The sequence below is a fragment of the Sinocyclocheilus grahami genome, unplaced genomic scaffold, assembly GCF_001515645.1.
Source record: "Sinocyclocheilus grahami isolate Dianchi unplaced genomic scaffold, SAMN03320097.WGS_v1.1 scaffold274.1, whole genome shotgun sequence".
Taxonomy (NCBI): Eukaryota; Metazoa; Chordata; class Actinopteri; order Cypriniformes; family Cyprinidae; genus Sinocyclocheilus; species Sinocyclocheilus grahami.
The window spans coordinates 646,090-659,678 of record NW_015505453.1 but is presented as its reverse complement, the minus strand read 5'-3'; the positions used below and the strand labels follow the sequence as shown (position 1 = coordinate 659,678).

Below are 13,589 nucleotides of genomic sequence, written 5' to 3'. Positions count from 1 at the left end.
TCTCCGGAACTCCATCTGCGCTCGATGCTTATTAATGTGAGAGAGGGACAGAAGTGGGCAAGTATTCCACACCTACACAATGACTTGCTTAAGAAACTACTGACGGCCTCAGGTCTTCTTGCCTGGGGCGCATTTTTAAAGACTTACTGTGTCTATCAAGGTTTTTTGTACATTGAATGTCAAAATACTATATCTTATATAGAATGCATTATGTCATATCAAACATACTTTTTGTATACAATCAATAAATCTGATGCTACAAGAATCTGATGATGGGTTACTCTTTAAATGCTGAGTTTCTGGGTTGGAACGAATGTAGAATGCCATATTATAATGTTGTTGTTGTGTGTATGGAATATGGAATCTATAAGAAGTCATTTATGAGGCAAAACGGATCAGAACAAAGTATTAAAACTCATATTTACACCTGATTATTTCAACACCCACCTTACCAGCACCCGTCCAAATCAGTGCTCAGGGACATGGCAGTTTATTGGAAAGGGAGCATCGTATCTCTAAACTGTCAGCCTTGTGCAGGAAACTCAATAATCTGCCTCTCAAAAAGTAATTTTTTATGTGACAGATGTTGCAATAAACTAGTAGAAATGACAACAAACATCCTCTAACTTCATATATGGGATAATAAGACAAGACACTTGTAGATCACTTGTGGTTTAATTATATTTGTGTACATTCTGTCAGTGCTGCAAATACAGTCCTCGGGAAAAAAAAAAAAGTAATATTACCACAGCTTTTAAAATGAGGTGTCAGAACAGAAAAATGACAACAAACATCCTCTAACTTCATATATGGGATAATAAGACAAGACACTTGTAGATCACTTGTGGTTTAATTATATTTGTGTACATTCTGTCAGTGCTGCAAATACAGTCCTCGGGGAAAAAAAAAAGTAATATTACCACAGCTTTTAAAATGAGGTGTCAGAACAGAAATCAAGCAAAAATGAGCCTGCTTTATTTATACATGATTCATTTATGATAGGTTTGTTTGCATTTCGTGCTACATTAGCTGTTTCCATGCCTGCATGGCAGTAATGTAAGTCTTGCATTCTCAATACTTTGGTTTTCAGGCTTTTGAAGCAGAAAATAATGTGTAAAAACACCAATAAAAAAAATGTAGTTTCGCGGATGATCATTGCATTTGCCGGTGCAAGTGTGCACTACACAATGCCCAATGTACTGTAGATGTTAATATGCTCGCATGTCCAAAAAGGTGTCTCAGTACTAAGCTCTATTGTCTGTTATATTAGGGAATATCCCTTAGTAAGTCATTGTACTTTAACAAATGGATGTTAAATTGTTAGTTAACATAAGAAGAAGAAGAATAGACTGTTTTTTAATCATATAAAGCTTGTAGGCTAAATAGCCTCCACACTTTCTTCTGCAAGTGTGATTTAAATATCTGCCGAGTTTTGTCATCCATTGTATAAACAAGGATGAAAGATGACCCTGTTTTTGATCTCTTTTCTCAGTTTAGCCCCTTGTCAGGCTGGCAGTTGTGCACATGGGAGCACGTTGCCAAGCGGTTGCCTTCCCAGTAACCTGCATCCTGACCGTCATGACATCGACATTTGGTACAGGAGTCGACCCACACTGGCTCACCTCCAGGGATCACTTGGGTCCTAGAGGCATTCACGTAACAGTTGGGCCCTGGAGCCACAAAGAGGGAGATGATTAATGAGGCCCATTGTCTGTAGTTAAAGGTGAACTGTGACATTTTTTAGACAAGTTAAAATATTTTTTGCTGTCCCGTCCTAATAAACAGAGACAGTTATATGTAAGCAATACACAGGTTGTAAGCACAGTGGCACTATTAAAGGTGGAAATCTTGTCATCATTTAATCACCCTCATGTCGTTCTAAACCCGTGTAAGTTTCTTTCTTATGTTGAACACCAAAGAAGATATTTTGAAGAATTTTGAAACGCCAAACAGTTGTTAGTCCCCATTGACTTAGGAAAAGAAATGCTCAAAAAAATCAATTTCCATCAATTACCAGCATTCTTCAAAATATCTGAATATTTATGTTTAACATAAGAAAGAAACGTATACAGGTTTGGAACGACATGAGGGTGAGTAAATGATGGAAAAAATTTTCATTTGTGGGTGAACTACTCCTTTAAAACTTTGTTTTGATACTGACAAGCCAGACATAGCAACACTATCTCAACCAATAGTGTGAGTTTTGGGGCGGAGCTATGGGACTATGTGTCCAACCAATGGCAGATGGGGCAGTGTCCAGAAAACCTTGTTTTTGCAGTTCCATTTGGTGATGCAAGAGATGCAGAAATTGAAAACTTCACCTTTAAGAGATAATATTTTCAAATAAACTACTTATATTTATGGAGAAAACATTGCCATGGTACCTTTTTGACTTGAAGGCCCCCACATAAACTATAATTTGGATTGTGCAGGGACAGGACGTGGTTACTTGCTAGTCCAAGTCAGAAAGGCCTCTCAAGTCTCTATAATTCTGGATTTTTCTCTCTCTCTACATTCAGATGCTTAGAAAAGTAGCGGAACACTGTCCTCAAAAGCCTGCACAACTTCAGGAGTCATCCATGTCCTTAGCACAAACTGTGCTGGACAAGTTATGTGCAGAATTGAAATACATAAGGTCAGGAGTTTTTGAAAAACCTCAGCAAGTGCCACTAATTAGGAAACCTTGGAGTGTATATAAAGGCACATTGCTTTTTTAGAGTGTTTAACGTTTAAGATAAGGTTTTACTTTAATTTGGATGTTACTTTAGATTAACAGAAAACATTTTCCCACACAGAGGCCATTTTTATCGAAAAAAATGCAACATCATTTGAGGAACTGGCCATTTATCACATTGGTGAAGTATATGCTTTGATTTATGTGTTGTTTTGGCTGCCTACATGCCTGCCTTATCTTTGCTCTCAGTAAACACTATAATTACCTTCATACTTCACAGTATACAGAGAAAACAATATGGAAGAAGCTCAACTCATAAGGAGCGTTATCTTATTTCAGGTGCAGAAACTGGCCTAGCACATGGCACGGCATCTGAACCTTCCCATCTGTTATTGAATGAATTATATAAAGATATTACATGCAGAATCATTACAGAAGACCAAACACAATTGTATCCTGCATGTACAGTGGGTACGGAAAGTATTCAGACCCCCTTAAATTTTTCACTCTTTGTTATATTGCAGCCATTTGGCTATGAGAATGTCATACTGTGTTAGTCGAGACTTGGGCAATTACAGTAAATAGAAGTGTAATAAGCCTTACAAATATGGCACTGTTTTCTTTTTCACTTCTGAAACCCTTACCATCCTTGCACTGAGGGCAGCATTTCCCTTTCTGATAGACTGGGTTAACACATGGTGGAGGGGCACAGTCTGCGACCTGACAGCGGGCGATGCCGTCGCTGTGACAGGTGCACTGCTCACACGCTGACGGCTGTAAATCAAATGCAAAACATCAGTTGAAAATAGGTTATCATATGATGCAATTCCACCAAAACACATGTATTACTCTATTCCTTTGAACGGCTTTTTAAACAGAACCAGCGGGACTATCAAATTGCCAGCTTGTATATACCGACAATTTTTGTTGTGCCAATCCAGCACTGCATTTTAATGCCCTACAATGTGAAGAATGTGATCAAATTCTACTCCCACACTGCTGTTTAAGTAGGTGCCACATTACCACCTGTGGCTCAGTACTGGAGGTTGGGTTAAATGGACTGGATGAAAATGATGTCAGCTCAGGCAAAGTGTATTCCTTGGAGTCTGTCAGAAGGCTTCAATTTTCCCCTCAGGGGTTCCCCATTAGCCATAATAACCAAATCAGGGAGATAATGAAGCACATATAAGCCCTGCTTCTTTCAAGCCTGTGCCACCAGAGATATTTCATTCTTCGGTTCCTCAACCAGAGTATTAAATTGCTCTTTATGATTTCAGCCCAGTGTACATCAGATTTGTGCTTCACCTTGCCTCAGAACAAAATAATCTGACTGTATTAGCTTTTAACTTACACAGTGCATAACTATGTTCATGAAAGGGTATGGAAGGTATTTGATCATATTAAACAATTATGCTACAGAAGCAAGAGCTGCTTTTGTTCCAGCTCATCAAAAAGGTACATTCAACCTATAATTGGAATCTAAGTCTTTATGTATCATTGATGTAGCCTATCTTATTTGTTTGCTTACCATGATAAAGTTTTTGTTATGGTATGTTTGAACCATTTGAAATGATTGTCCCCCAATTTGCAAGTAATAAACAGTCAACAACTTGACAAGTTAAGACTAGTTTTGCTGTATTACTCGATACCCGTTCCTAGAGCTATTTTGAATCGTTTTCATGAACTTTTGAAATGCATGACATGCTTTTCTGTATTCAGAGTTTGGTTAATGCATTAGCAAACAGCATTGGTTTGTGAGCTGTTAAGAAGCATTTCATTAGTTGGACCCCAGGAGCTGGACCTATTGCACCAAAACACCTTTTCACTAAACAAAGTGCTGTTTTGAATATGAACGAGAGTCAGTTGAGACTCCAAATTTGCATGCCTACAGATTTGCTCAGCAGATCCTTGTTTATGAAGATACAAGCATAAAGGATAATAAGGCCTATTTTGGTTGATTCAGTGTTTTAACGAATCGGTTCAGTGAACTATTTAATGACACTCTCACTCATTACACAAGCACGTGTTGCCACCTACTGGCATTAATATGTAACCTGCCCAAAAATGTAGAAAATCTCCACCACTAATGGAGACGTAATTCATTTTAACATCGACCACGTGATGGCGCTGAATATATTGAATTGTTCTTTTGGGACCAATACCAAAACTTTGAAACAATGTGACCACCTAGGCAAAACATGACACAAACCTTGAAAAGAAAAAAGGGCATGTTCACTCATCTTTTAATCAGTTATTGCGAATAGAAATACGTATACATAACATTAAGCTATTCTCTGAATAAATAGTTTTATTTTGTCATTGTTATGTCAAATTTCACATCAACATTAATGTATTACAAGTGTTTAAACTGCAAGCAAATGGGTTCAATTATTTAGGAGAGCAATTAAAACGACAAATATAAAGCCAGAGAGCATTCAGACCTAATGCCCAGTTTTACAGACACGTGGGACTTTACCTGAAATTGTTGGCCCAGTTCGTAGACTTCTCCGCCGTACTCGCATCCGATCTTCTCGCACCTCGGGCAGCAGTCTGTCGGGTAATGGCTGACATGGATGCAGGCGGCAGGCAGGGATGTGCACTCGGTCCGCGCGCAAGCAGACCCTTCTGCTGTACATTCGCACTGGGTACAATGATCCGAGTCTAAAAAGTACCATTCGCCCACATAATAAACACTACCGTTCGCCTCACAGATCGTCTCCTGTTGTCCAGTGACCGAAAAAGCCAAAGCACACTCGCCGCAGATCACCAGGGTAAGCCAGCCATGAAGAAAACTCACCGGGGAACCCCAGAGTACAGCCATGCCCATCACCAAAACCTCCTCAGTCCCAAACCAAGACTTGCAAATGCAGCATAAATAAGAAAGACTTGTTATCTTTAAAAACGTTCTATTGCACGCGTCTATTTAACTAAACTACATAAAGTTTAAAAATCCTTTCATGGTCAGAATGGGCTGTGTGCGCTTTGGAGGCTGTTGCGCACAGGGAAAGTTTTACGCCTCCTGGGTTATGTTTCCATTTACACGTGACAGCCGAATTCCAGAATATTGATAGGGTGTAGTTTTATGAGGCATTCGCTTTTATTGCAGCTTTGTGTGTCTATTGAGAAAGAAAGAAAAAAAAGTGTAAATCCATAATATGCCATTTAACACTGTTCATTGTTCCATTCTTTTTTTTTTATTAGACAGAGAAATAACATTCTGACCACCGTGTTCCAGAAACACCAAATATATGCTTTATTTCTTTAATGGTAATAAATAAAAAGGAAAAAGAGAAAAAAAGAATAATCACGTCAATCGCAATGGACGTGTGTAAAACTTGTATAGTAAAACTTTTTCAAGTTAATGAAAAACCCTTGTACATTCAGGCATAAAGCTCCAACAAATATTACATTTCAATAGAATTCAATCACTGGGGGGGGAATAAGTGGCGTGTATTTGTAATGTAGTAGAGGGGGTCTGAATGGGTTCATTAAGATCACCATCACGGGTGCTGCAGCCAATCATTTGAGTGCGCGAGCTCGTCTCCATAGGAACAGGAATGTTTACGCTGATACAGGAAGCTACGATTGTTTGGGTGAGAATCCGCCTGTGGTGAATATGCTTGTTCTAAAACTACTGTATATGCTTGCGCAAATGTATGCCATCTTAAATCTTACTCAAATCACCTTGTTTCATCGTCCTAATGGTTTAAAGCATCCAAATATTTGTTAAACGTTTTATTGCTAATGTTCTTTAATCAGGTCATACTTGTTTACGAATTATATTTATTTATCATGCTCTTTCCCTTCGTATCAGAGCATTTGAATACTGTATGAGTTTTTTAACGTATGTAGGACTATATTTATTTATATTATGTATATGGTTACACTTCATTTTAAGGTGTCCTTGTTACAGTGTAATTATACATTTAAGTACTGAGTAATATTATTTAACTAGGCCTATATGTAGGCTACTTACTATATGCTTACGGTTAGGATTAGGGCTTGGTTTAGGGTTACTTGCATGTAATTATGCATAATTTATTGTTTTTAGAATAACTTAGTTAGTACATGTAACATGCGTAACAAGAACACCTTAAAATAAAGTGTTATCATGTATTTATTTCCAGCTAGGTTCCCTCCAGTATGGACAAACCGAATGCACGCCAGTGATGAGCTTTTGTGCTCAGCTCTGGAAATAGAGGCCTCATGGACAATTTCCAACGCCAACAATCTGTGTGGAATTTAGTGAAGGACAATGTTCCCTCGTCTGAGCTTCCTGAGATCCGAGCTGTACTGGGAGAAACACTGATTGATACGTACGCAGAGTTATATTCAGAGGTAAGTAAGTCATATTTATGCATCAGACTGTCTGGCAAGACTAAACAAGTACTTGCTGAAAGTACATATATGGTAGGCATACAATTAAAAAAATAACTGCAAGGTCCAAACTACATAATTCATGTCATCTCCTTTTGATGTTTAATACAGTCCCTATATTTGCCTTTTGAAAGGCAAGTGGAAACATCCCTGGAGGTGGTGACTGCATATTTTTATTTATTTAAGTTAGATTAGAGTTTGGCTTTTTTAATCTTTTAAACATTTGTGCTTTGTAAGTCTATACTTTTTTTTTAGATAATGTTAGGCCCATACAGTTTTGTGCTCTGCATTCATATGCATTTGTGTTTTATAATTTTATGCACTGAATTAGAAAAAGTCTCCATGAGCAAGTAAGCTAGTATGCACTGATGTGTAACTTTAAACCGGTTTTGAATTACAGCTCCCAAGAGTGCATTATCTCGCAGATCCTAAGTGCATGGAATGCAAACCTTACTTGTTTCAGATCCGACTCTTTCGAAGATAAATGTTCTTTTACAAACTGCATAGGCTCTCACTATATGCACACAGCGATATGTGCATATGGAAATAGTGGGTGGAAACTTGTCTTTGAAAGACGTATGTGATTCCTCCTTCCTCTAAACACTAAATAGGATTTATGACCATCTGTTTAAAACCCCCTCTGCTGTTCATATGGACACACCAGATAAGGACTTCTGAATGTGTGTTGAAGCTAAACAAATCAACACAAATAATAATAATAATAGTGATCATGATAATGAATTGTCTGAGCAAATGCAACCAAGGGTTTCGTACCTTGTCAGTAATTCTGGCGGTAAAAATATACAGTTTTTATATTTTTCTCAGTGCAACCTTTTTTGAATTCTAGTAATGTTTATAACAAATATGATGCAAATAAAGAACAAAACTAAGAATCTTGTTTCTCTGTCAGTTTTCCTCCCTCCCTGTCTCTCTTTTGCCTCAGAGCTTATCCCTGAGAACATTTATTCAATAAAAATATGCAAGTGAATAAACAAGAAAAGAAAAAATTTTCTTTTGTATCAAAGTTTGCATTAGCTCACCTACGTTTTTAAGCCTGCATCCTCACAGAAATGTTTCTCTGGTGGCTCTGCACATTAAACCTGGTTCTGCAGAAGCTGCAGTGGAAATAAGAAGAAGCTGGCCTGTGTTCAGCAGAGTTACTTAGGCTTGTAGTTGGTTTCATGCAGGCAGAGCAGGATCAAATACTCAGGGAGCTGGTTTTACTCTGCCTTGCATTGCCTTCGACAAGCTTTGAAGTGAATTTTCAGAGTCCGAGGGAAACTTGAAAGTCCCAAGACAGGAGTGGAGATTGGTAATAGAGTGCAGACATTGTTTGCCAGGGCCGTGACAGGCTTTCATTTCCCTCTCTGGCTTTTCACCTCGCGTGGGGCATTTGTGAGAATAACACATGGATTTTCCCTCAAATTTCCAGTTTCTTGCTCACATTTCTCTTCAACTCAGCAGAGATTAGAGACACGTGTGATGGGATGTTAACCAACTGGCTGCATTTCTCTAGTTGTAGAGCAGCTTGTAACAGGGATTTTGGAAAGTGCATTTCATACAAAGCTGAGCCAAACAGCGTTCTCCTGTAACACTTTACTCTGCTGACCTGTTCTAGGTGGAGATGTGGGAGAAGATTTGGAAGGAGCTCCGTTGCTCAGAGAAGGGCAGCAGGCCAGAAGCCCCCATATTCCCTCTGGCTGACCCCCCAGCTGTTAAAGAGCTACTAAAAGCAGAGATTCAGTTGTTGCTGCTCACACTGAGGGAGAAGGCAGCCAGACAGGGCAGGTGAGGAACATTACTGTTAATACTCTACTGTTACACCGACAGACATCAAGCCTCAAACATGAATTAATATATATTAAAATTAACATGAACTATTATAACTCTGTGAGATTTTGGGTGGATATTTTTAGATATAATCTTTATATTCATTAAAGATTATTCAACAGTGTTAATTAATTATCTTTTTTTTTTAGCTTTGGATGATGGGTAATCTAAAAAAAAACTGATTCTGTTCAATTTATCATGCCTCACTACAATGCAGTAATGGTTTTATGTAACTATAATACTTATAATATTAACTGTAACTCATAGTCATTTTAAAAATGAACATTTTCAATAGATTCCAAATGAGATATTCCATTTGAAAATCTACAGCTGTTAAGTCTCCTTTAAGGATCCCATGTTATTATTGCTTTCCTTCACTTGACGAATGAATGTTCTGACCTTCATGAAGACCCCAAGTATTCTTTTCAGCGGACTGGGAGTGAGATCATAGGTCATGGCTTTGCTTTTGTAAAGTAGCATTGCTTTAAAGAATGCTTGCTGATAAATCATTGACTTTTAAAGATAAAGAGCAGACATAGGAACACATCACAAAAGGATTGTTTTAGTAAAATGAAGTGAATCAGTTACATCGGCAGTAAAGAATATGCTTGGTTTGTTTGACAGGTCACGTTCTGTTTGCCTTTAAATTTGTAGCAATTTATGATTACATTTCAATTTGTTGCCTGGTGGCTTGTCCTTCTAAGGGTTCTTTGTTACAACACAGGCTTTTTGTGGCGCCCTGTCTAATATTACAATGCACTGGGAAGAAGATATTTACAGGTACCAGTCAGGCAGGAGAAGCGATCTTCTCTTAGCAACCAGCTAGACAGTGAAAAGAATGTCTACACAAGGTCTTCTTTTGAAAGGTTTTTAATGTATCACTGTATCACAAAGAACACATTATTAGTGAGGATTTCATGGGTTAACAATTTACATTATTATTTTCAGAGGCTGTAGATCACTTTTTGGGCCGATTTATACTTCACTCTTAGAAGATAAAAGCTCTCTTTTCAGCCATGGCTTATCAGGAGCAGGTGTTTGGCAAGTACCAGTACAAACCAACAGAGAAAACACTTTAATTCATTCTCAAATTGCAAAACAAATTGGCTCTGTCACCCGGAAACAAATGTTGCATATGAGCGTTGGGGTGTAAACTTAAATTTTCAAGTTCAGCTTTTGTTTGTTTGTTACCAAATTTCTTTGGTGACGTCATTTATCTGTTGATCTGCTTTAAGAACAAATCTGGATTATACTTCCCTTTCATATTGCTCCAGGTTTGGAGATTTCCCGCCGCTCGATGATGGTCAAAGCAGGAAACCATTGACTCAATGGTGTTTTAATGCCTTAACATGGGCAAGAAAGCTTTTGAAAGGAATTGGTTTAATGGATCTAGTTAGTGCCACTTTTTCCCCCTCTCTGCCGATAGCCTCCCCTCCCCTGTGTGGTCCTTGTCTGCGTGATTTGTTGGGGCTGTATGGAGTCAAGCTGCACCTGTTTCTTTATGCTAAGTCTCCGTTCAATTGGCATTGAAAGAAAACCTTAGTTCATGTGTGAACTGCAAGTGGCTGAGACTTTAAAAGGAAGGTTCTTAAATCTCTAGAAAGTGATAACACAACAATCAGTGCAGGAAGGCTGGAAAGAGAAAGTTGTGTGCACTGTGCATTTCACATGTAGGTCATTTATCAATGCAGATGGAGGAGTGTTTTGAAAGGGCCTCTTTTTTACTTCGATACACTGAGGGATTTTTCTTTTCTCCTCTTTTTGATGTGGCGGCTCCTCTGTGCCATCTTTGTTGGCAGGAGTGGGTCTCCTCCCTCCTCTGTGAACACCGCTAAGCTGCTTACTGATCTGGACCCACAATGTAGCCTCTGTTCCTGTCAGGACGTCCCCTCAATATGAGCCGAGCAGAGATGGGCGTCAGACCTCTGCTTGTATCGCACGCATTCAGTCAGAGACGCTTGTTAACGTCTTCTGGATCTTTTCATCAGGCTACAAAAGTCCCACAAAGATGTAAACTGTATCCTGTCAGTGCTAAAGAAGAAAGCGGGGAAGATGTGAGCAGGGGTGTGCTGAAAGTGATACACAGCTTTACAGTCTGAATAATGACTGCGAGTGAGAAAGGACCATCTGCTTGCCTCATCTTTGTTGTATTTCTGGCTATTCAGATGTTTTCCTGTAATATAGCTCTTCTGCCTCATATGTTTGTATTAATAGTTTAAAAGGAAGTAGTTAAGAAGTTCTTGTTGTTTATAAAGGATATGGTTAATGATGGCTAAACTGAAGCTGTCAGTCTGCAATTGTTAACACATTTAAGCTTCAATTAAGATGTGTTGATTTAATGCATTTCCAAATGCAAACCTTTGTTTAGATTACAATAACATTTCAAAGTGGACTGTAACATCTAGTCCAAGCTTGATTTATGGTTAGAAAACTTGTCTGAGGATAAAAGGTCTTTGCTCCCTTGTTGAGTGTTCACTTGTGCCGTCATCCTCTCTCATGCACTCAGTAAGACGGTTTTAATATTGCTGCAAGGACTGAGGGAGCTAATTTATTTCTGACTAAAATATCAACATTCTGTTCTTACTATTTGAGATAATAAAAATCATTTTTTGAGAATAAAATAATAAAAATTATTTTATTTGAGATAATAAAAATTATATTTGTGATAGGCAATTATATATATACTATTTGAGATAAAAAAATTATTTGTGATAGGCAATTTTATATATATATATATATATATATATATATATATATATAGATAGATATAGATATAGATAGATAGATATTATAGAAATAGACATTTCTTTATTTATATCTATCATTTTGTATTCCTTTAGAAATAAAATTGTACCCCAAACAGTTTTCTTACAATAGAGTACTCTCACTTGTTCTATTTATTGTAGTGTTAGTATTTTTAAGGGCCAGAGGCAAAAGTTTATTATGCAAGTATGAATTGCTTGACTTTCTCAACAGTACAACAGTCTGCTGTATTATTAGTGCTGTGTTTTGAATGGACATATGAGGTCTTGAATAAATAATGTTATGTCTTCCAAGAAATTCTGAAGTCTTTTAAGTAAGTAAAACCAGCTTGCTAGGTCAGTGTTTCCCAAATGTATGTGTTGAAGGCACCCCTATAGCTCCATTAATAAAGCTTGACACAAAACCAGAAATGTGTTCCTTTCAATTGATATTATTTTGGATATAATTGAGCATCTTTGTTCATTTTTAGTGCACTCTTAAACAAGAAAAAAAATCAATACTTTGAAGAAAGAGACTCTCCAAATAGCTTCTCTACATAATGAGACACCTGAGCTATTTTGCCTTTCACGAGTTTCTTGAAAAAGACCTAACAGTGCATTTATTTATAAATTAAATCCAATTAAGTCAAAGTTTCTGTTTTATAATTTTAACAAGGCAAGTCACTGTTTGGGAGTCGCTGTGGTAGATGATCACAGTGAAACTGTGCTGGCACTGTCCACTTTCACCATTCTGCCATTCTCACTGTCAGTAAATGTGTCTCAGGGATGAAGAGGAGGTCATGGCCCAGTACAGTCCTAGTGTGGTGAGTTATGCACTGGGCAGCAGTAGCACACAGAGACAAGGGAGTCCAGGCAGCTGGTGTGAAACCAAATCACCTTCCAGACCCCCATCAAGTCTGAGCGAGACTAGAAGCAGGTTGGTGTTTCAGAAATATGTATCTGTGAGTGTACTTCTTCATGAATAATACTAATAAAATTGATTAATACTCTCTTCAGGTCAGTCTCCAGCCTCTCGTCTCACTCCAGCTTTGAAGAAGAAATCAAGGCCTTAAGACACAAGTTAAACATCACCCATATAGATGAGGTTGTGTCCCATCTCAGGTGAGGGCATGCACTCTCTTTAGTCAGTAACTGAACATTTGTGCACCTTTAAGGGAACTGTGGGAAGGGACACTATTCGAAGGGTCTCTTTACATGAATGTGAGGAACTGAATCACTTTACGAAGTGGTCACTTTAAGGAAGTAATGTTGCTGTCGGTGGTGCATTCTCACGGTTTATTTTAAAAAGTACTTTATCTTACCTGGGAGTTTAAAATGATCAGCTACTCAGACTTAATCAGCGGGAAATATTCCTTACATATTTGCATTTTTATCTATGGGGGCCATCAAAATAAAGTGTTTGCAAATATTGAGCAGACAGTAATTTGTCTAATGACTTGAATTACAGGTAGTTGACATGTAGTTGCAATTTAAGTTACTTACAGTTAATGAAATAAGCAACAACTACATGTCAACTACCTTTTTCTTTAATTATACTGACCTCAAACTTACAAACAAACTAACTTGGTTGCTACACTACCAGTCAAAAGTTTTTGAACAGTAAGATTAAAAAAAAATAAAAAATTATACACTATACCATTCAAAAGCTTGGAGAAATTAAACAAAATTAATACTTTTATTTTGCAAAGATTCTTTAAATTGATCAATAGTGATGATAAAGGCATTTTTAATGTTACATAAGATTTTTTTTATTTCAGATAAATGCTGTTCTTCTGAACTTTCTATTCATCAAAGACACCTGAAAAAAAATCTACTCAACTGTTTTCAACATCATAATAGTAAATGTTTTGTTGAGCAGCAAATCAGAATATTAGAATGATTTCTGAAAGATCACGTGACTGGAGTAATGATGCTAAAAATTTAGCTTTGAAATCACAGGAATAAAT

The 13,589-nt window shown here is 37.5% G+C and overlaps 2 protein-coding genes across 2 annotated transcripts in view; one reads left to right on the top strand and one right to left on the bottom strand.

Moving 5' to 3' along the window:
- Window positions 1–842: 842 nt before the first annotated feature.
- Window positions 843–5,680, bottom strand: LOC107599893 (von Willebrand factor C domain-containing protein 2-like). Its single transcript, XM_016291613.1, has 3 exons — window positions 5,151–5,680; window positions 3,319–3,448; window positions 843–1,670 (listed from the first exon to the last, which is right to left on the bottom strand). The coding sequence occupies exons 1-3, from the start codon at window positions 5,499–5,501 to the stop codon at window positions 1,489–1,491; spliced, it is 663 nt and encodes a 220-aa protein (XP_016147099.1). The 5' UTR covers window positions 5,502–5,680; the 3' UTR covers window positions 843–1,488.
- Window positions 5,681–6,810: 1,130 nt separating this feature from the next.
- The window catches only part of LOC107599905 (coiled-coil domain-containing protein 24-like), a 17,452-nt gene continuing 10,673 nt past the window's right edge, over window positions 6,811–13,589 (top strand). Inside the window, exons 1-4 of the mRNA XM_016291625.1 lie at window positions 6,811–7,012; window positions 8,670–8,839; window positions 12,407–12,559; window positions 12,640–12,744. Of these exons, the coding sequence (XP_016147111.1) occupies window positions 6,881–7,012; window positions 8,670–8,839; window positions 12,407–12,559; window positions 12,640–12,744 (560 nt within the window). The 5' untranslated portion in view covers window positions 6,811–6,880. The remainder of the gene's footprint in view (window positions 7,013–8,669; window positions 8,840–12,406; window positions 12,560–12,639; window positions 12,745–13,589) is intronic.